At 31.7% G+C, this 23,958-nt stretch overlaps 3 protein-coding genes across 6 annotated transcripts in view; 2 read left to right on the forward strand and 1 right to left on the reverse strand.

Moving 5' to 3' along the window:
• The first annotated feature begins 1,751 nt into the window (after window positions 1-1,751).
• LOC139487996 (glutathione S-transferase 1-1-like) lies at window positions 1,752-6,124 on the forward strand. Its single transcript, XM_071273291.1, has 5 exons — window positions 1,752-1,966; window positions 2,564-2,734; window positions 3,568-3,626; window positions 4,073-4,217; window positions 5,331-6,124. The coding sequence occupies exons 1-5, from the start codon at window positions 1,910-1,912 to the stop codon at window positions 5,613-5,615; spliced, it is 717 nt and encodes a 238-aa protein (XP_071129392.1). The 5' UTR covers window positions 1,752-1,909; the 3' UTR covers window positions 5,616-6,124.
• LOC139487995 (STAM-binding protein-like) lies at window positions 6,071-18,272 on the reverse strand. The gene is made up of 10 exons (XM_071273290.1): window positions 18,189-18,272; window positions 16,252-16,470; window positions 15,475-15,550; window positions 14,622-14,714; window positions 13,961-14,376; window positions 13,166-13,364; window positions 12,746-12,883; window positions 12,164-12,276; window positions 9,618-9,720; window positions 6,071-7,824 (listed from the first exon to the last, which is right to left on the reverse strand). The coding sequence occupies exons 2-10, from the start codon at window positions 16,458-16,460 to the stop codon at window positions 7,765-7,767; spliced, it is 1,407 nt and encodes a 468-aa protein (XP_071129391.1). The 5' UTR covers window positions 16,461-16,470; window positions 18,189-18,272; the 3' UTR covers window positions 6,071-7,764.
• A 147-nt stretch (window positions 18,273-18,419) lies between these two features.
• LOC139487998 (protein FAM13A-like) overlaps window positions 18,420-23,958 on the forward strand; it is a 69,637-nt gene continuing 64,098 nt past the window's right edge. For 2 of the 4 annotated variants that reach the window (XM_071273298.1, XM_071273299.1), the window contains exon 1: window positions 18,443-18,554. The gene's annotated coding sequence lies outside the window, so the exon portion shown is untranslated. Of the gene's footprint in view, window positions 18,555-23,958 lie in introns of all 4 variants that reach the window. The other 2 variants (XM_071273295.1, XM_071273293.1) reach the window with 2 other exon arrangements.

Genomic DNA, 23,958 nt, shown 5'->3' on the forward strand with positions numbered 1-23,958 from the left:
AATCTTTCTCTGGTAAACATGTGGAAGGTTGTTCCACAAACATAGTTTATGTGCACCAAAATAAGTTTTCAAACAAATCAATTAACAGTTTTGAGTAATGTTCCCCTTTTCCCTTACCTTAACACAAACTTAAACTTATAAACAATATAAAAATTTCAATTCAATGATCAATGATGAGGATTAGGACCAAATATTCTCCATGGAAAAGAAACTTGCAAATACTGGCTGAGACAGAGATTTTATCTATTATCTTGTCGATACTACTGCTGGTGGACGTTTCGTCCACCGTTGAAGGGTATAACCAGCCCATTAGTCAGTACTTCGGTGTTAACATTAATATCAATTATATGGTCAGTTTTGTGAATTCACTGTTTGCAAAAGTATGAACTATTTTAATGAAATACTATTGATTTTCTTAACCCAGGCATAGATTACCGTAGCCGTATTTGGCACAACTTTTTCGTATCATTTTTTTTTATAGCGAAAAACGATATATCTTTACTCGAACCATGGGTTGATTATGGGTTGAAAATATCCTTAGTGATTTTGAGCTATAAGGAGTTGAGTGTTTCAAAGCATTTACCAAATTTTATCTAGGTACAAGGACATCATTCCTAAATATAAAGCAATGATGCATCTACTTATTCAGACGTTCAGGCATTTGGCATTAAATATTTTATGGTAAAGCACAAAAAAGTCGGCACTCAGCTCAAACGCCAACCAAACCTTTAAACAGACTAAAATCAGAAGGGATACAGTTATGATACTGTTGTCTAGTCATTAAAGATGGCATATCGAAAATAAACACATTTATTCGAAAACCAGTTGTTGTCATGATACGTGGTCTGTTCTTCTCATATATTTTATAATGTTGTGACTACTAAACCCCTAACGGCAAGGATTGTGCTAGATTTTCATATGATGAAGACATAATTTTTCAATCAGATTAATTGAGTTCTTCAGATTTTCAGTAACTGTTTGTAGTCCTATGTTAATTTATGTATCCTTGGCATTTCGTGACATTACCTAGTCGCTCAACTTACTAAAAAGTATTATTCGTCTTGTGATAATCAGATACAAAACTTACAGTAGAAGTACAGTCTTTACCGCATCTGCACTTATTTTGATGGTACGAGCCTCTGATCACAATGGTCTTGAAATCAAGTATAGAACAACCGTCTGTTAAGCTCACGACAATGCTTACAAAAGTAAATTATTCTTGTTCGACAACGCAAAAAAGCTTTTTTTTTAAGTCAATCAAAGGAAATGGCATGCAGGTCCTTCCAAAAAAATATGATAAATGCAATAAAGAAAATAAGTTAAAAGGTGATCACAAAAAAGATAGAAAAAATCAATATAACTATACTGTGTGCTGTCCGATTAAGATGTCTATTCAGTATAGTTATAGTGTCAATAGCCCAAAAAAACTTTCCGCAGTTTTATTTTGCTAAGTTGTTATGAGCTACATTTTAATTGTCCACGCAATTTAGGATCAAATTTCTATCGAAATGTCTTTGAAACGATATTTTGATTCTCTTTCCTATTTTACTACACTTTCAAACAAAATAACTCACGAACCAGGGTTTGAAAAAAATATTATTTAATTAAAATCCACTGTAATTCCAAATAGTCCTGCAATTAAAATCCTATTGTTTCAGAAAGACAACGGAGATGTGTATTCGCCGTTGGAAATCACATAATTTAATCATGCCGAAATTTAAACTGCTCAAGTGAAATCACAACTAGATTTTGTGTTCCGGAACATGCATTTTGTGTTTCTTGTTATATATATATACTTGGTCGCTAGCTTTATTGTTTAAGCCTGTTAGTGTCATTATTTTGGTTGATAAAATAAATGGACATTATCATACAAATTAACGAATGAAGTTTGAAAAATTAAGTGATCCTCATGTTGGTGTGTTTGTGCTTTAGACAGAAACCGGAGGAAATTGTAGTTAGAACAAAGGTAAGTATTCCGATAAGTATATAAATAGAGATAATACAAAATATAGAACGAACCATGTTGCTATGGAAGGATCTCGCAATTAAATTAGTTGCAACTGGCACTGCAGTTATGATTCTTTTTTCTTTAGCAAACTTCTATATTTCTTTATTACCGAAATCTTGATTGACACATATATTCCGTCGATAAAATATATCAGTATAAGGATGTTTGAAAACCGAGGCAATATCACGTTCAGTGACAACACTATTACTACTTCCATCTAGCCTATTTCATTATTCCTGCAATGTAACATTAGAAATAGTATATCGCTTGCTTCTGAAACCATTTGACCAATGAAACATTAATTCCACGAAACGATCTTTGCTTTTAAGTTCTCATACAATAAATGCCAACACATTTTATTTATTTAGGAAGAATGGTGTCGTAAAGGAGTGGGTTCGGTTTTGAACAATTTGATCATTAAACAAAATATACATCAACTGAATATATAGAGATTAAGGATGAAATATCAAATCAACTTTAGCTAGCCTAAATAACAGAATAATTTATATTCATAACAATTGTTATCAAAAGCAAAATACTATCCTATAATTTCAGATGGGAAACGGACAGTCTGGTGGAGCAAAAGGCACGCCTACCTTATACATTCATGGGCTTAGTGCTCCAGCTAGAGCAGCATGGATGACCACAAAAGCTGCAGAAATCCCGGTTCATTTAAAATACGTGGATCCATTTAAAGGTGAACATAAAACTCCTGAATTCGCAAAGGTAAGTTGGAATAGAAAACATACGTAAATGAATTCAGTTAATGTACAAAATTATTTCTACATCTATCTTTTTTTTTTATATAAACAATGAAAAAAGTTTCCAGAGCAAACGCATAACTTTTCCTATAGTTTCCTGTTTGGTCATTGAGTCTTTCAAACCATGTTTTTCAACCCTAACAGCAATGATATCCCAAAGAACCTTGATTGATGTCAAGCCACGAAAAGGTTACTGACTTAGAGGTAAAGTTGTTCAAAGGTAGGTTTTACTCGATGCCAACTGTTGTTTTGGACTTGAGGCTCGTTTGTTGTTGTTTTGTTGAATACAACATTAGATTTGAGGTTCAATTTTCCTGGGTATAATTTCAGTTTTTAATTTTGCTAACTTTCTTCTGAAATCTGGAAGCTAAAAATGTTAGGAACCACCCATATGTGTTGACGATATTTTTATAACTGAGATCCCAGAAAAAATATAACCTGAAACGAATCATGTTTAGGACTGATAAAGGAATTCGACTAATGGTGCATTCGCATTTTTTTTGTCCCATGAAAACAATACTTAGCACTTTTACCTAATTTTAGACAACAAACAAAAGGTTATACAAATCTTATTTAAAAGCTTCTTCTATACAGAATACAATAGGATATACATAAACACCTAAATGCTGATATTTTTCTTCAAACATGACACAAGGGTTCGAGTGCTAGTGACGAAAATAGTGTACTATACCATTTGTTTTTAGAAGACCAGTGTAACAAAACTGACTAACTATGATGGACATAGGTGAAGTTGCTTCAAAAATGCTTAAAATTATGTACTTTATATTTGTTTTGTAGATAAATCCTGACATGACACTACCTACCTTAGTAGATGGAAACTTTTCATTATGGGAAAGGTATGTATATGTCTGAAAGTGTGTGTGAACCAGTACAATCGTTCAAAGCTTGCAATAGTTCATTTTTATTATTCAAAATACTAAACAGAAGAGTATAAGTACTAGTCATGACCTAACATGCAAGATAATAATTTCGGGATATGGTGCAGACCTATACATTTTTTGTGAAAAGTAATTAGCAGATTCAGAGAAGATAGAAACAAGAGCTGTGACAATGTCATTCTTACACTCTCTTCTAGTAATTTCCATTGCAGACAGACACTAAACAATAAATCATGTTCTTTCTAATGGGAACTTAAATTTTGATTGCACATTTTCATCCATATTGTTACTGGCATATGATGTCCAATGAAAAAAAATCGCTTGATCTACATTACACAAAACGAAAAACAACTTGTTGAATAATCTTTGAAATCTTACTAAATTTCACTGTGATCCCATTTTAGTCGGCCTGTAATGCAGTATCTAGTAAGTAAGTTTGGAGGCAGACATTCCTACCTATACCCTAAAGACTTACAGAAGAGAGCTATAGTGGACAGATTACTATACTATGATCTAGGATCGGTGTACAAAACAGTCACAGAATATATGGTAATAAATAAATCACTAGATGCTCTACATAGAGTCTGTATTGCTGATCTTGATTTTTGCCTATTGTGAACTCTTTAACCCTTTAAAAATATAAAAAAAACAACTTTATTTAGAGTATAAATATTCAAGCCTAAATTATATATCTGTTTCTGTCTCCTGAAAATGCCTTGATTTCTGCCTAGAAAAATTAGAATTGAACTTAAAAGAGGGACGAAAGATACCAAAGGGACGGTCAAACTCATAAATCTAAAACAAACTGACAACGCCATGGCTAAAAATAAAAAAGACAAACAGAAAAACAATAGTACACACGACACAACATAGTTAGGTTAGGTATACAAAATGGGGAGAACATCCAATTAGGCAATCAAAAGCCATAAGTCATATAAAACAAACAACACAATGATCCTTCAGATGCATCTATGTATCAAGCTGGTGGGTGCATTAACAAATTTGTAAGATGATAATAAGTTCATCATCTATCCAAAGTTAGGTAACTCTTGGGGCGTCACATGACTTTATGAGTTGTGTTTTTTTTCATTTTTTGGGGGAAATTTCTATCTATAAAGTGACAATGGTGAAAGCGTTTGAAGGCTAAGGGGGTCACCAATAAATAATTGCAAAGAAAATAAAAATAAGAATCATTTGACTGAAGAGGGGAGAGGGGAATTGATAAATTCTAAGCTTGCTGGCCATATTTGATGACAGATCATTATACATTGATCTTAAAGAGGATCATATATGCATTTCGAAATGTCCAACTTTGTAGATATTGACTTCCAGGATTTGAATCATCATATTCTTTGTTCAATTTTCTCATTCTGTGGTGGTTTTTTTTTTGGTAACAATGGTTTAAAAAGGTGAAGGGGTGGTCCATCACATTTCTTGAATTAAAGAGTATAATCTATGCAAGTATGTACAGGGTCCAATATTGGAATTGACAAGCCTCATGAGTATCAACAGGCCTGAAAACATTAGATAACATTATGAAATGTCTATAGTATACCTAAAATGAAATCTATTGCAATATACTAGTAATTCTTATTTTTATAAAAAAAGATCTGTTCACAGTGAATTTTACAAAGCTAATCAGTTTTATTTTGAACTTTTCAGTATCCTCAGCTCTTCCAAGGCAAACCCCCAGATGCAGAAAAAGAAATGGCAATGAGAGCAACTTTTGATTACCTAAATCGTCTGTTTGATGGTGGTGGCCATTATATGACTGGAGATAACTTAACCATAGCAGATATTAGTATGGCTTCAAACATTTCATTGACTGAAATTAAAGGTTATCGTTTAGATGCTTGGCCAGATTTGGCCACATGGTACCAAAGAATGAAAGCTCAACCATGGTGGCCAGAATGCAATAAAGGCCTTTATGAATGGAAATCTGTATGAACCAAAAACAAAAAAGTGCATTTCAACATTAAAATTATTCATAGAATCATAGACAGCAATTTCACAATTACTTTTATGATAACAATCCTGAAATCTACATTAAGATCAGTACTGACTTTCTCAGAAATTGTTGTTAGGGATACTTGAATATTTAGTAGAATTGCTTAGTGAATTTTTTAACGTGATAATTATTTTTGTTTATATAGATTTTTCAGAGTTTTATTTAAGAATGGTAATCTTTTTGAAACAAATAAGAACTAGTGCATATACATTTTGTACCTATATTATTTCAAGTGTTGTGCAATGTTTCATTTATAGAAGATTTTCATGTATCTCTTTTTTATATATAATAACTCGGACATACTTTGTATTCAGGTTAAAGCTGTGCCACATTCTTGCCCCTTTTTTGTGATACAAATGTATATACTTTCCAGTAGGAAGAAACACATTAAGAATTCATATAAATTATTTATTATAAAATCAAATCAATAAATTACAAAATACATTTATCTTCATATTACATAATTATTTGACAGAAATGAGAGCAGTGTAAGATATAGTTTAAGTGAATTCATTACATGGATTACAATAGAGGTTTTTTGTGTAGATGGATTGTTGTCTCCTTGGCATATTCCAAACCTCTCCTGTGTCCATAGAAAATGAAAACTTAATAGATAAAACTTAACAGAAATTAACAATACTGGCAAAGCCTACATCTAAAATGTAATGTAATACCAAAAAAAAAATATAAAAACTAAAGTATTGTCTGCAACAATAAAGCTGAATAGAGAATGACTCATTTGTGATAAAGGCTAGATAAACTTTATCACTTAGTTGTTCTGATATTTGTGTTGTTTGATCATTGCTTCATTTACTGACATCTCCTTGGTTCATAATTTTGTCAGACACAGAATAACATAATCTGTAGGAAAACTTCATCAGGTTTATCATTAACAAATTGAAATAAAATATTGTATGTCTAATAATACGTCAACATGGTATTTGATAAGTAAGTAAATGAATATGTAGAGAATATAAAGGAGAATAGCATACAATATACTGAAACTTTTTCAGATTCTTTTCAATTACTAATTTATACAGTTTGTATTAACTAAATTGCGAGATTTAAAAAAAAAAAAAATTATGTAAAAGGTAAGAGAAATTAGCAGGCCAATGTACAACTCTTCCTTTCTTATGCCTATTGCAATATACATAAATTGGAATGATGATTTTAAAAAGAAATAACCAAAATACAGATACATGTATTGCATAAAAGATAGCAGATACTACTGTGGTGACTCAACCACAAGAGACAACAAGTCATCAGGTCTTCCTTTTTTCTGGTTAAGAGATTAAGAGATGACAGAGGCAAACGTTCAGTCATTAGCTTAGAAACAGAATCACATCTCTAATACCAGTACTTTGGTTATCAACATACACTTAGTTTTTCAGTAACCAATAAACTCTACTGTGAAAGATTATAATATGAAGATTAAGGGTTGGATATGATTGCCAATGAGAAAACTATCAAACAAAGCCTAAATTAAGCAGATTTGAGCATATGAATAATCATCTTCAGCAGGGGAAAAATATGTATGTGTAGTGTGTTTTTGGAACAATAATCTTTTCTGGCAAAGGGATAATGATATTATTTCTTTAAATTTTCACCTCTTAACTAGAAGTCAAATTGCAGTCCAGGATATACAATTCTATTGTTCCCATTGTGGATGTTTCTAAACAATAATGAACGTACAATTTTTATCATACAGTAAGCCTCATTTATGCCAATTGTTTCTGAGAAGGCTTTATAGCATATACCAGGTATCTTACTGGTTTTGATTCATTAAAAACATATATTAAGTAGACCAATACACTTTACATATCAAAAGAGATTTCATAGTGCTGCTGCATTTGCTTCACATATGTTCAATTCACATATACAGGAGGATCACAGTTCTGATGCAGTAAATCTTACTTCAATAATTGATGGATTGTTTTGATCAGTGGATCATACCACCTCAAAATTATAAAAAAAATCACTTAAAAAACTCTTTTGCTCCACAAACACAACAATACTGAAGTTCTACACATGATGGTATGAGTCTAATAATTGTCTGTCTGTATTATATTGCTGAATATACTGTTAGGGTCATCTTAAATCTGCTACCTCAATTTTCTCTGTATCTACAGTCTTGGCATGTGAACTATCCTGCAACAATGAAAAGAGATGTGTAATATAATATCTTCATAACAACAGTTTATTCAATAGCAATTTGTTTGTTTGAGGTATGTCCGTTTGCCTGTGTGTAATGTATACATACTCAGCCACATATAGTCTGATACGATCTGTGAGAATTGATCGAATATATATAGATTAATTGAAACAACAAGTAATTGTCATACTAGTGGGAGGTTTGATATGATTTAAACCTGGATAGTAACACTCGCCAATTTCATCAAAAATTGATATCATACAAATAATAATCAATCCAAAGTAATCTCTAATTCATCAATGAATTATTTGAAGAGATTTTTTTCCAATGTTAATATAGATTTTTTTGGAACTCAGGTACACCTTAAACATTTGATTTTCACTTTTTCTTGTCCTAATTGAGTAATTTTTTTGAAATCCTTCTACAAATATTAATTTATCTTATCTCTTAGTTTCAAACAAATTTCCAGCCTCAAATTGTGACTCTTTTTTGCTTCGCATCACGGTGTGGAGTTATTAGTTTTAGTCGACATACACGCCATCTTGATATAATTACTTATCGCATAAAGATACTGATTGGTTGCTTTTTGATGAGGTTGAAATACAGCAACAGCTATTGGCTTAAATGAGATAAAGAATTACAGACGTTTCTCGTCTCAGGATAAGACATCAAATATCGGAAAGTAAACTATGTGTATTACAGTAATAATCAACAGTCATTAATTCATGTACGTTTTATTATGCATATATTGCACAATGAAATTTAATATTGAAATTATTTGCTTTGTAAATCTGCAATATACACAAATTGATTTGTTAAACAATGGTCATATGTGCAATGTTTACAAAAAGGCATTATCTGTATTTTATAACTCCTGCCAATCTAGGCACAACTCCAGAGAGGCACACCTCATGAGTCATGTCTATTTGTAAATGATTTTATTTTCATCAGGTAAATTGAACAAAATTTTAAAAGCATGGGTGTACATTTTTTATAATGCGCACTCTTATTTTATAACTCCTGCCAATCTAGGCACAACTACAGAGAGGCACATCTCATGAGTCATGTCTATTTGTAAATGATTTTATTTTCATCAGGTAAATTGAACAAAATTTTAAAAGCATGGGTGTACATTTTTTATAACGCACACTCTTAAAGTAAATCCATTTTATATCAACCAATATTGTACAACATTTCCAATATTTAACCCACAACCAAATGCACACATATTACCTTAAATTATGATAGAGCGAAGCAGTTCAAAGCTTTTTAGAAAGCTTAAATTTGTTTTCTTTACTATCACTACTGTTGGTGGGCTATTAATTCTAAGAGTATCATAAGCTCAGTTGACAATGTTTCTGTACTGACTTGAATTTAGGACATACATTTCTAAAAATTTACTGTCAATAATTTAGGTATTAAGAAACCAAGGTTCCAACTCTCTCTGGCAAAGTTGACCTCAGATGAATAAGCTTTTCATTTTACATGTGATCAAAAATTGTATTTTAAAATACTAAAATATTTTTTCTCATAACTGTTTACAAATTTTATTCAACTCTTTGGAAAATATCAACCAGCAAAAATGAAAACATTATCTACTAAGTGTTAAATTCACTGTTTTAGAATCTCATTCATTCTAATTATTCATCAACAGAGCATACCAAAACATTGCAATTGTTAAAACATACTGCCCTAAACACTGAATATCCAATAGATGTTGGAAGAGGGGAAAAATTTGCTTTTTCAAAAAAAGTAAAAAAAATAAGATCATTATGTTGGCACCACTTACCTCAAATAATGGTGGAGTTTTATTATGTTGATGAAATCCTTTTTGTCTGCAGGATCCTATTTCTACAAGTCCTCTTTCTATTGATAGGGAAAATATACCAGTTCTAAAAATAATCCAAACACAAATTAAATTGGTCTTGTTATCTGATATTTATTGACATGTCTCAGTTTTTTCTTTTCCTTAATATTTGAATCCTTTAAAAAATGAAACTTAAGAATATTACATGTATAAACCAGGTGCTCCGCAGGGCGCAGCTTTATACGACCGCAGAGGTCGAACCCTGAACAGTTGGGGCAAGTATGGACAAAACATTCAAGCGTGATACAGCTCTGAATTTGGATTGTGATCAAATTTTTGACATTACATGGTTTTTTTTTACACAAAACAAATGTCAAGATTTTACAAATCAATTAAAGATTTCTTCTTCAAACTTTTTAAATCTAAAATTAAATAGTTGATCATGACACAGCATAGGTTTCTGACACAGAACGAATGTGGTCTAATGAACTTAAAAGTTTTTTTTTGCCTTTGAGCAATTCACTATGCTGTTGAATATTAATCCTCTCAAAAAAATGTTTGAAGAAATTTTCTTTTTATTTATGAAATCTGAAATGAGAAAAATTTAACCCCCCCCCCCTTTTTTTTCACATCCCCGTTTCCCTTTTTCCAAAACTGATATCAATTCAAATTTCTAATGGAGTTTGCAACAATAACTACTCTTTTAAATACATCATAAAATATTAAAATGTAAAATAAAGTGCTTGTTATCACTGAATGGTAAAGATTGGTTGGTAGTAAAAGTGAATATACATTGTTTATTGTATAAAACAATAAAAAAAAACTTCATCAGCAACATTTTATATTGGCAAATTTCCAATGAAGTTATTTACATAAAGTTATTGGCAAATAAAAATAGAAAATGACATCATAGTCATGTCTGGCAAATGTCCAACATACATTATCTAAAAACATTTTAGATAAGATAAGGAAAAAAAGCTTCATCAGCAACATTTTATATTGGCAAATTTCCAATGAAGTCATTTACATAAAGTTATTGGCAAATAAAAATAGAAAATGACATCATAGTCCTGTCTGGCAAATTTCCAACATATATTATCAACTACTATTCTATACAAAGAAAGATAACTCCAATTGAAAATTAATTGCTATTGCACAATATTGTGCAATTAGATATTTCTTGCTATTGTGCAATACTGTGCAATTGAAAATTTCTTGCTATTGCACAATATTTCATATGGAATCCTGATTTGGACCAACTTGAAAACTGGGCCCATAATCAAAAATCAAAGTACATATTTAGATAAAGCATATCAAAGAAGCCCAAGAATTTAATTTTTGTTAAAATCAAACTTAGTTTAATTTTGGACCCTTTGGACCTTAATGTAGACCAATTTGAAAACTGGACCAAAAATTAAGAATCTACATACACAGTTAGATTTTGCATATCAAAGAACCCATTTATTCAATTTTTGATGAAATCAAACAAAGTTTAATTTTGGACCCCCATTTGGACCAACTTGAAAACTAGGCCAATAATTAAAAATCTAAGTACATTTTTAAATTCAGCATATCAAAGAACCCCAAGGATTCAATTTTTGTTAAAATCAAACTAAGTTTAATTTTGGACCCTTTGGACCTTAATGTAGACCAATTTGAAAACGGGATCAAAAGTTAAGAATCTACATACATAGTTAGATTCGGCATATCAAAGAACCCCAATTATTCAATTTTTGATGAAATCACACAAAGTTCAATTTTGGACCCTTTGGGCCCCTTATTCCTAAACTGTTAGGACCAAAACTCCCAAAATCAATACCAACCTTCCTTTTGTGGTCATAAACATTGTGTTTAAATTTCATTGATTTCTATTTACTTAAACTAAAGTTATTGTGCGAAAACCTAGAATAATGCTTATTTGGGCCCTTTTTTGGCCCCTAATTCCTAAACTGTTGGAACCAAAACTCCCAAAATCAATCCCAACCTTTCTTTTGTGGTCATAAACCTTGTGTCAAAATTTCATAGATTTCTATTAACTTAAACTAAAGTTATAGTGCGAAAACCAAGAAAATGCTTATTTGGGCCCTTTTTGGCCCCTAATTCCTAAAATGTTGGGACCAAAACTCCCAAAATCAATACCAACCTTCCTTTTGTGGTCATAAACCTTGTGTTAAAATTTCATAGATTTCCATTCACTTTTACTAAAGTTAGAGTGCGAAAACTAAAAGTATTCGGACGCCGGACGACGACGACGCCGACGACGCCGACGACGACGACGACGCCGACGCCAACGTGATAGCAATATACGACGAAAATTTTTTCAAATTTTGCGGTCGTATAAAAAATAAGCTCAGAAATAGCTTCAGCTCTGTCAAAGAAGAATTCTTTCCTTTAACAAACACAAATGCCTAAAATACAGATACTTAGTTTTTCTGAGGGGTGTGTTCTACATAACTTCATTGTCTTATCATATCAATACCTGCATAAAATGTAGAGGCAATTTCAAAACCCAATATTAGAGTACTCACTCATTAAATTTTGGAGAACAGACAATAGCAATTGCCTCTGGTAACATTGCCTGGTAACCATACTGATTGTGCATATCAACACTCGACAGGAAAGCAGTCTGACTAGGATGTGTCTGTAAAAAGAAGTAACATTTTATGTGCAAAGAAGTTTGCAAACTTCCACACAAATACCCAAAAAACATTTACTCTTACTATGACCAAACAAAGTTTTTGATCTTATATTTTGGGCAATACTGAGACATGCAAACAGAAGTATTTGTACCAGAATCATATGTTTATTATTTACATATTGAAAAGCTTATATTACCCAGATAAGAAATTTAAGACCTCTGTCTTGTGTGGATCCACAGAATATCATACCTCACTCACAAAAATCCAATTTCTCTATGAATTCATTTACAATCTTTAAATGTTGATTAAAGCATCTACAAATAAAACTAAAAACAACAAACAAGTTGGATAGAGACAATGATATTATGACCCTACATGGTAAAGATTAAAATTTTAGTGTCAAATGTAAAAGTAAAAGTATGAAAGTCTTGATTTAAACAGATACATTACAAGATAATTGTATTTCCTTACATGTATCCATCCTAGAGTGATTAAGTCCCTTGGTTCTTGATACAAGAAAAGATCCTCTTCATCCTCAGCTACACATGTATCTGAAGTACCGGATTGTTTCGGTAAAATCAGGTGGGTAATCACAAATGCATCGTGTCTCTACAATAAATTCATAACAACTGGTATAAGAATTGCAAGTATGCTGTTTATACACTATCTTAATTTCAAAGACCTGATAAGGTAAATCCTTTTCAATGGAAGTCCACATTACAGATTTATTCTGTTTAATACTGGCAAACTTCAACTGCCTATAGATATAAAACCAGTGATAATTTCTACAAAACTATAGCAATAGCATAAATAAGATGCCACATATTTACCATTTATCAGTGATTCATAATAATAAATGCACACATTAATTTCTGAATTTACAGTACTTACAAGTTTTCCTGCTAGAATGCCACATGTCTCTATATTTTTCAATGTGTTATGTTCCGCTTTGACTAAAAATTTCCTAGGAAGGTCAGAGGGTATAATCACATCCCTTAACCCAAACTTATTTCCACTAGAGCTACCAGTGCTCATAAAATGATCATATGCTTGAGGTTTTGTTGTTCTGTCTACTGAGGGTAAAGGAGATCTACAAAAAAAATACATTCAGTTATCTATCTTACATACAGATAGCATTTTTTCTTTACACTCCATCTTTATGGTATGAGTATTTTCTTTTATTTTTGCTATTATTATAAGCTTTATAAAAATATGACCAATGATAATCTGTTTATCCCTGCTTAACCTATGACGACATTGTTAATTTCATTGACAACGGCCACATGCACCCTTAGTTTCTAGCGATAATTTTGCATATCACTCTACTGAGAAAGAAAATTATCAGTCAGTGGGATCAAAGGAAAATTTCGTAAAAGAGCGATAATTCAAATTATTGGAAAACAGGAGGTATCTGACAGATCTGAAACGCCCTTATTTTAAATATGAAGTCAAACTGTTCAGTAGTATTGGAGAAATGAGTGATGAAAATTTCAAGCAAATGAGTCAGTCTAACAGACCTGAAAAGTGCTCATATATTACAACTTATCACTATCAAGCTGTTCATCAGATATGAAGTCATTCTGTTCATAAGAATCTGAGTATTATATATCAGAAAGAAAGGAGTGACAAAGAAAGTGACTGCAATATAGCGCCACATTTTAGAGTGAAAACATAACATTATCTTACGATACTGAAGGTCCATCATTTATCAGAAGGTTTTTCTTTAGATCTCTATCAGGTATGATAGGTCCTGTTCCTGCAGGTTGAGAATCTATATCTACAAGTTTAGTAGATCCACCAAAGTCATTAGGAATATAAGATAAGTTTCCAGGTGGTGCAGAAGGTATTTGATTGTTTAAAAAGTTTGGTGGAGCACCACTATTTATCCCAGCTGCCGCTGCAGCTGCTGCTGCTGCTGTTGCCGCTTCTTGCTGTCTTTGTCTTTCTACTTCTTGTCGCTTAAGTTCCTGTAACCTTGCCTCTTGTTCTTCTAACCATTTTGTTTCAGCTTCTTGTCTCTTACATTCCTCTAATTCTTCTATCTCTTTTCTCCTTGCCTCTTCCTCAGCCTGTTTTCTTGCAAGTTCTTCCTGGATTCTTTTCTAAAAATTATTAATCATTTAATTCAAACAAGATACCAGTTTATACAATTATAAGCACACAACAAAATACATGCGTACAAAACTTAGCAGTCATAAATAATAACCAATGTAACATGTCACTATAATAAAAGTATTCCTATACTAGTCATAGTTTATCACATTGAACCTGTGTTTTTAATGTTATGTGTCTCCACATTAAAAAGTCATTTAATACTCAGCTGAAAAATAGCAGAAAAAATACAAACCTCCTCTTCTTGTCGCTTTTTTTCTATGGCAGTATATCTTTCTTTTAATTTGGCTTTTATTTTTTCTGCTGAGGCAAAAGATGCCACCACTTTCTGTTTAAAAAACATATTAAAAAGATTTTAATCAAATATGTCACAGTATTCAGTTTTCAATAAAAACTTTAATATACTAGCTATCCCAAAACAGAAACTTTGAACAAAAACAGAAAAAAAACATGTTCTTAATAAAACAGATTATAATTTTACCCTCTTCTCACCTTTGGTTCATTAAACTCACTTTACTTACCGGTACATTTTTGTATTACAAATATCAAATGGAAGACAGAAAACAAATCATAATTTTCATTTCATATATCAAGTTTTATGTAAAATTCCTTTAAAATTTAGAATATATCTAAGAAGAATAACATCTACCCACAATAAACTAATGAAAGCTCAACGAAAGTTTTTAAGGAAAGGAGATTGGTATTTTGTCTAAAAAGTAAGATGCTTACAAAAAATGTTTTTGCTTATTTTTTCAATTCTCATTTAAAGAGTAATTAAATTATGTAGGAAACTCTAGCTATTAATAATCATTTGGTAGCTATCTAGATAAAATACTTCTATGTATGAAGACAGTTGGCATATCCTATCTGACAATGCAGGAAACCAACTAACTCAATGTTAGCAAAAATTAAAACAAGAAGTACACAATTTCTCTTCTTGCAGACTTGATTATGAAAGTTGATTGGTTTTCATTAAGGGGGTAATCAAGAGTTGCATATAAAAAATTCAAGTCTGCAGGCACCCATGATAACAATGAAAGTGATTCTTATACGGCAAATATGCAACAGAGATAACACAATAACGGTACCTTTTTAATGGCTGACACATCTGCTTGGGGAGCTGTTTTAAAGTCTGGATGTTTAGGGAGCTTTTCAACAAATAATCTGAAAAACAAAATCAAGTTTTGAAACAAAGATATTCCATAAGCAAATGAATTTATTTCACAAAAGATTCTTAGAGACAAAGTAGAACTTTCATTGTTCAAAGCATAAATGTTGTTTAACCAGATCCCTTTAGGATGGAGGGTTTCATGGTTATTTTTTCTATCATAATTAGCTTTATTGTGTATTCATTGGTTTAAAAGAAAGGTATCAATGAAAAACACTTCCAGCATTGTTTATTAAATGAATATAAGCCCTGTGTGTGATGATTTAAACATGGACCCATGGTCTCCAACTTTTTAACATTTTAAATCACTATGTTTTGGTTAATCATTGTAAATTCTTTAAACAGTAATCAAGATACATTTGTACATAACAACTTCTGACCGTGATATAAATATAACTCCAACCAGTAAACATGATTCTATCCAGACCTGCACTCTTCCTCCCCCCTAGAGATTCAAATTTTTTTACTGCACACCTTCTAGTTGTCTTACACAATTATACAAATATTACATATTATTTAAAAAGAAAGAGCATAGGAGTCTTCTCTATATTTTTTTAGTTTTTGGGTAAGTGTATCTCAAAATTTGTGAAAAAGTGAAAAATAAAGGGCTCCCACACCCTTTATGTGAGGGCGAAATACTTGTAATTAATAACAAAAAGTTGTTTATTATTAATTTCTCAAGAAGAATTCAACTTACGATATGAACTTTGTGTACAGAATAAATGCACTTTCATAGTTGCCTTCTTCTTGATAAACCTTTGCCATCCTCATCATTTCCAGCCCTGATCTAAGATATCTTTTTGGAGGTATGGCTTCGTCAATGTCAACTTTACAGGCATAATTACACAGCTGTCTTACCCTTTCTGAAGGGTCACGGACCTCAGAAAATATTCCTGGGGAAGCCATGTCATACTATCTGCAAATATATAGTATACACAATATATATATATATAATAATAAATACAGTTAGACTATAGTAGCTTAAACAAGAGACACAAAGTTTTCTAGAGCCTATAGGTTATTGTACTTATGGTAGTCATGCATTTAGACTGTTTGACTTTACATGTAATCTTTAATGAACAAAAAAAATCATATTTCAGATAACTTCAGGACATTAGATGAACTACACATACAATTTATACATGTACATGTATGTAACAATTTACAAGTTTCAAAAGCAAAAACAGAGCTGTATAAGAAATTTTTTATATATTCAGGATCTATTTTATTGAATAACTTTAAGTACAAGCTCATTCAAAAAAGAATTAAAAAATAAATTGTTGGAACATTTAAGAAGCTGTGTAATTTTATATGCTGCTTCATAATAAATTTTATTTTCAAACACTTAGATATTATTGGGGTAATTTGAATGTTGCCAATACTATATGAATTTGTAATGTTTACCTGTTATGTAGCGGTGTTATGAAAATTGTATATTACATAACAATTTTTTATTTCATTTTGTTTGTTTGACATTTTGTAAATGTTTGTTAAATTTCATTGCATTTCATGAGGGCCTCAGGGAAGATTAGTTTTAAAGCTAACTGTGTAACCCTCTTTAAATAAGGTTTATCATATTATTATTATTATTATTAATGTTCCACTTAAATTATGCATCTATGCTACTTACATGCAAGGTCCAATTTGTAAGCTGGCATGATGTTAATTGATAAATCAAAGAATTCTATATATTAACTATAAATACATGTATAGGGCAATGGTGTTGATTAAACATTACACCATTCCAGGCCTTTTTCAATTGTTGTGATGTCCCTTACTTCTTATTAGAGTTATTTCCTAAACTTTCACTGGTTTGCATATAAATACTCCAGTCAAAAATCTTATATCTATCAGAAATATATATTCAAAATTTGAGCCTGTGATAAATTTGAAAAGAAAGTAATAATGGGTTTAAATAAAAAAAAAAATGATCAGTTTTCGATGCATATCTTTTTTCAAAACATTGCTAAAAGGCAGATAATTCTTACGAAGCTATGTGCATCTGGCGTACTAGTCCAAATAATGGAATTGTATCTTGTTTTATCATTTCTTATGGATATTTCTGGAAATATTTTGCATCAATAAGCACAAAAAAGGTAGGACTTTGTAACTACGTAAAAATTTCTAGCCGGCAATAAAAAATTTGTTGCAAAGTTAAGTTCCCCCAAAAATTTGCTCTCAGATGTAAAATATGGCTTCATCGATATGACGTCGTAGAAAGGCATCCTAAAAAAAAAATAGCCTTGCCAGACGTCATAATTAATTAGCCTAGGCTACTGTTATTAACTTGCTGTTTCTGTATTGCCTATTGGCCCTGTTATACTGTTATAGATTCGAGGTTAGCTGTATTGGACCAGAGATGAAACAAACTTACAAATTGAAACCAAAAGCAAAAGCATCAATTCCAAATATATCTCAGTAGCATATGTAATATTATATACTGATTAAAGGATACTGCTGAGGTGTGAATCAATATTTACAACAAAAGTGTGAGGTTGAGTCATCAAAATATAATATTTAACGGGAAAACCTTGATTGTGAATCTTTAAGTTGAATGAAAATCAATAGCTTGATAGTTTTCACATGCAACTGCATCATGGCAATGTTAATTTATGACTTAAAAAAGGAACAGACCTATTTAAAAACATCATCAGGAAAATAAATTCTGTCTGCTGTTAAACTATACATCCTGTAGGTTCCGTGGTATACAGTCTGCACAGAAAAAAATATATTGAATAAGATAAGATTTCTATAATTTTCTTAATTGAGTGTTAACATAGGTTATAATGTGTGGCTTTATTGAATATTTATATTTATTTGAAAGATTAACTTTTAGTTTCACTAGTGAACATCATTTTGACCGACATTTCTTAAAAGAATTTTGATTGGTCAGAACGGCCTGGCACCTGACCTTGACAGTGAATTTTTGCAAACATTAGAAACCGAACGTTTTTCTTGCAACAGAAAGAATCTATAGAATTTACATTGATATTTATTAAGGTAAGTAGAAAGATAAATAATGTGCGCACCGCAATATATCAGATAATGCAGTTGACGTTAAATTGGTTTAATAATTAGAAACTGACAAGTGTGAAGTGATTCTTTCCTGTGTTTCATGTTTTTTTCTGTTCTAAGAATCAAATTTGCAAAAGTCTGAGTCATCATTTTCACAGCTTCTCCAAAGCAGTAAGTTGCAGTTCCACTTGGTAGTTCATGCATGTCATAAAATGTTTTGTGTGCAAATCTGATAGTGTTTTCATTTTGTAAACAAAGAATATTAAATAGTTACACATGCCCAGAACTGGCAGTACAACATCTTTTAAAAGCCGTCATGGTGTTATATACAATTAAATCTGAGATGCCGAACATGTAGCTAGTGTTTGAAGGCTTACTATGAATCCCCTCCACATACATGTACATGTAATTCTTCTGACGGGAGTCAAAATAACACGAACTTTAAAGCTCTCTTTTGTCCCTCTAGTCCTAGATTTCTCTGACATCCAACAGCTGTTTTGCCAGACAAGCTGGGGCCGTGGGATGTCAGAGCTCGTCCCATATCAAAAAGTGGAAATTTGGCCAATCCAAAAAAGATGCGCTGCTTTGTCGCTTCTGTTGCCGACTAATGGCATTGGAATTAGATAAATTGGGTATACAAAAATCTTAATAATCAGCAAGTAGAGATCTATAAATAAGTTTGACATGGTTGAATATTCTGACAACACATACCAGCTTCAATCTTCAATCTTAAGGCCTGTTGGCCAACTTTTGAAAGTGCCTGTTGGGGTTTTAGTGCCAGACAATAATTTCAAAGGTTGCAATTCTTTGTGGCGTATTTTGCGTGTGCTGTTTTGCAGTCTTGTATTTGTAATATGAGTTTAGAAGCCTTATTCTCAAGTTTATTTGCAGGGTTCTAGTTATTATGTCAATAGAAAAGATGAACATGTAGCTAGAAGACCAAGATTTATTTTCTTGTGTTAGTAACTTAGCATATTAAATGATTGTTGACTTTTGCAATTTAAAGTTATGCACAAAGAAGGACCTTTTTCAGGTTGGGAAAAACACCTCAAATGAGGGTAACCCCTCAATGTAAAGTGTCATATTTGTAAGATGAGCTTACATGCCTTTTTCTCAAGTTTATTTGCATGATTCTAGTTATTATATCAGTAGAAAAGATGAACATGTAGCTAGAAGACCAGGATTTATTTTCTTGTGTTAGTAACTTAGCATATTAAATGATTGTTGACTTTTGCAATTAAAAATTATGCACAAAGAAGGACCTTTTTCAGGTTGGAAACAACACCCCAAAATGAGGGTAACCCCTCAATGTAAGGACATTACAAACCACTTTTAAGAACAAATGTGCACATATTTATATTTTTTTTAAGAAAGTTTTCCCAAAGAACTATTAATCTATCTGGTATATGGTCAAAACATGTCCAAGAATTTTGTAATGATCCTGGACATTTATCTTCTTTATTATTAAAAATAATAGGACCCATCATTTAAAAAAGTTGTTCCAAATATAATGAATTTTCTCAGTTTAAGTTGGGAAAATCTAAAATTTTATTTTTTTATTTTTACAACAGTAAATTTAAAATGACCATTTGTCTTAACTTAGGGACAGCTAGCTGGGATACCCCTCATTTGTATGTAGGGAGATGGGTTTGTTCCATACCTGTTTGTTTAGTCCTTGTGATAAATTGTACTTTAAATGATTTGGTAATTTAACAGGTTTAGTTGAATACAAAAATGACAAATGTTACAGCAAGTGTAATTTCAATAACATAGTGAATAAACTACTATTTATTATCTTTATGGTAGTATTGCATCGTTGCATTTTGTTAATCAGCTATGCTTTTATTCTTAAGCTGTGTAAGAACCTCCTTGCAGCTGAAAATTCACCTGCCACGTTCATGAGTTTACAATTCTGACTAACAGAGGAATACAACACAAAGTCAAAATCAGCATGTTAGAATAATCTAGAGAGAAAACGTTTTTTATTGGCTTATTGATTGGATCATGAGAAACAAAGAAAATTTAATTTGCTGATCACAATTGTTTTCCCTTGGGAACAGTTCAAAATTGAGAACATTTTTTTGTGTAGATTTTCACTAAATTGTGTTTGAGTTTTTTGAACGATCATGATCGTACAATGGTGACAAAGGGTCAAAATCGTGTAGTACACACCTAAATCGTGAAAGTTAGCGAGTATGCAACTCCTTATTGGAGTCATTGGATGAAAACTTGGGAATCCCTTGCAATTGCTGGCTTGATAAGAATGAAAGTTATACGGATGGAAGAAAGATGATGAGGCATATGGATTTTGGGTGTTCGTTCAAAGTGCAAGATTACTGATTTGTACGTTCATTTTGTAAACACGAAAAACATAAAAAATTGTTTCCCTTGTCTGATTTTAATGAAACTTGTATAGATGGAAAAGGGAAAGCCTATCAGTTTTTGTGTTCAATGTTTCAGAGATCAAGTCACCTTAAAAAGCAAAAATTAAGTTAGTTTCTAGATAAAACTTAACCTTCCTTTTTAGTTCAACTGGCAAAAATACAGCAACCTTGTCAAAAATGTTATTAAATTTTTATACTACCCCCAAAAAATTTGGGATCGTATAATGGTATGATGTCGTCGTCTGCGTCGTCAGAAGACACATTGGATAATAACTTGAGTTTAAGTGAATAGATCTTTATGAAATTTTTTCAGAAGGTTTAATATCACAAGAGGAAGGTTGGGATCCTTTTTTTGTTGATGATGGTCACAACCGTTTAGCAATTAGGGGCCAAAAAGGGGCCCAAACAAGGCTTCCAAAAAATATTTGAGCCAGCCGGACATTTCATATCTGATCCCGATTTTAATCCCTTAAGACTTACTCACAAAAGGCAATTATGGTAATCAGATGGCCATTCCAATGATTGACATAACATTAAAAAAAACGATTTTAAACTTTACTTTGATATGATATGAATTTGATGTACGGATGTAACTGTTAAATTGGCAGTTATTCAAAGTGTGCACATCAGCGTGCTCATATCTGCCTTAGACTTTTTATTTGTGCAAAATGACATTGTCAAAAACTTTACTTTCGTTTCACATTGTTCTAACCGGAGAGGTCAACCGGATGTTGACTTGACAATGGTAAAACATGGACCATAAACGGATACGTAAAATCCGTGTACGTTTACAAAGCACGACTGAGTCAAGAAGCTCTTTCCACGTTATTTCTTCAACAAAATACTTGAAACGAACGTTAGATACATGTATCAATGATAATTTTAGCATTTTTGAAGAAATGTAGGATGCATAATTAAATTTCCCACCTGTGCACATGCGCACACGTGTTCTATTGGCATACGACGTAGTTCTGACGATTTTTCATTTAAATCCTTTTTAAATTTTTCACCAAATCATGTTGATAAACTAATTTATAATAATTTTAATCTTTTGGACTAAATCAATTAGAAACAAACCGCTGAAAAGTAAGAAAAAAATTGTGAATAAACCGATCAATTATTAATCGGTTTATTTTATACGATGTCCTGTACTGAATATAGATCACCTGTCACCTGAACAGGTAGATTACAGCTGTCCAACTACTAATTAGCCTTGATTAAAATTAGAAAGTATTGAAGTAGGTGTTGTTTTGATAGTAATTAATCATCATGTCACATTTATGACCGGAAATGTGATGATGTTAAAGGCAAAAGGTTGGGTCAAAAAGATCGTGAATTATGTAAAAATGACCGAAAAAGCCTTGAAAACTAAAAAGTATATGACCGTTTCATGCTTTATCCAGCCGGACTTTTACCGGACATTATTCAAATGACCGGAATATATGACCGTTTTGGAAGCCCTGGGCCCAAAACAAGCATTGTTCTAGTTTCAGGATAATAACTTGTGTGCAAGTATTTCAATTGCTCTGAAACTAAACCGCAATGTTTACAACCACAAGTAGAAGGTTTGTATTCATTTTAGGGGTTATGGGGCCAAAGTTAAGGAATTAAGTGCCAAAACAAGTATTCTTCTAGTTTCCAGACAATAACTTGTGTGTAATTGTATGGATCTCTCTGAAATTGTACCACAATTTACCATAAATAACAAAGGGGAGGCTGGGATTCAGTTTTGGGTTAATTGCCCAAAATATGTAGGAATTAGGGGCCAAAAAATAGCATGTTTCTAGTTTTCTAACAATCAAGACAATAACTTTTGTTTAAGTGTATGGATCTCTCTGAAATTGTACTACAAGGTTCAATACTACAAAGGAAGGCATGGGATTGAGTTTAATGGTTATTGCTCCAAGGGGGGTTTCAATAAGTTGGGGGGGGGGATTTTTTGTTTACCATTTTTTTAAGGGATTCCCTTTTTTTTTTCAAAATTTTTCTTATTTCAAATTTTGAAAAGTTTCAAGAAGAAATCTTCAATCACACAGTATTGTGCAATAGATTTATTAGATCTTTGACCACATTAATTTGTGACAAAAACATATATTATGTCAAAAATTTCATCACAATCCAAATTCAGACAGTATCAAGCTTGAATATTGTGACCAAATTTGCCCCAACTGTTCAGGGTTCGACCACCTGATTGAAGAAGTTATTGCCCTCAAATAACCATTCTTTACTACATATAAACATGTATATATGTATTAACATCTGTTTTATTGTGTTCACTAGAAAAATATGAACAAGATAGAATTAGTGTTATTTTGTTTTCTTCCTTGTTTTAATGGTTACACTGATTATTTGGCCCTGTCCCCTTAGTAATTGTCTATTGGCTTTGAAACTTTTGCTTAGTTTACATACATATAAGGATGTACTTAGGTGAGGTTTTGGAATTTGTGTAAAATGTTGGGACTCCTTGGTATTTTTCCATACAATACAATGTAAAATGTTTTGCCCCATAACACCCATTTATTTTTTCATATAAGACTTAATAGCTCATGAAAGGTCATTTACCAAAATTTTAGAAGATTCTTGATTTTCTTTCTTCTGTTTTGAGACACAAATAATACCAATGCAAATATAAGGTAAAAGTCCAAGTCAGCCTTTTCCCGCCATATTTTAAATCTCAAATATCTCGAAAAGGAGGTCCATGACTAATCAATATTTTTAGCTTATCTTTATACTTAATTGATGCTCTACCAGCTTAAAGTATCAATTTTAATTTCTTAATTTTTTAATTTTCACCTAACCTCACGTAAGTACATCCATAAGTTTGTAACAAGATCAATTTAAGATGAACTGCTAGTGTTAAGTCAATGATGTTTGATATTCAAATTTATTGGCATTTGCAAGTATCATTTCCATGGAGATTATATACATTTAGTCCCACCCCCTCTTCATGGTTCATTGACTTTGAAACTTTTACATAGTTTACAAGTTAATGTTTGTGTTTTGGT

The sequence above is a fragment of the Mytilus edulis genome, chromosome 9 (genome assembly GCF_963676685.1).
Source record: "Mytilus edulis chromosome 9, xbMytEdul2.2, whole genome shotgun sequence".
In the NCBI taxonomy this organism is placed as follows: Eukaryota; Metazoa; Mollusca; class Bivalvia; order Mytilida; family Mytilidae; genus Mytilus; species Mytilus edulis.

Coding starts and splice junctions, on each gene's coding strand:
- LOC139487995 (XM_071273290.1), bottom strand. CDS start 16,460: ATGGCTTCCCCAGGAATATTTTCTGAGGTCCGTGACCCTTCAGAAAGG. Junction 14,377..14,621: donor AAAAGCGACAAGAAGAGGAG/GTTTGTATTTTT, acceptor AATAATTTTTAG/AAAAGAATCCAGGAAGAACT. Junction 7,825..9,617: donor AAACTCCACCATTATTTGAG/GTAAGTGGTGCC, acceptor TCATTGTTGCAG/GATAGTTCACATGCCAAGAC.
- LOC139487996 (XM_071273291.1), top strand. CDS start 1,910: ATGTTGGTGTGTTTGTGCTTTAGACAGAAACCGGAGGAAATTGTAGTT. Junction 1,967..2,563: donor AAATTGTAGTTAGAACAAAG/GTAAGTATTCCG, acceptor CTATAATTTCAG/ATGGGAAACGGACAGTCTGG. Junction 4,218..5,330: donor AAACAGTCACAGAATATATG/GTAATAAATAAA, acceptor TGAACTTTTCAG/TATCCTCAGCTCTTCCAAGG.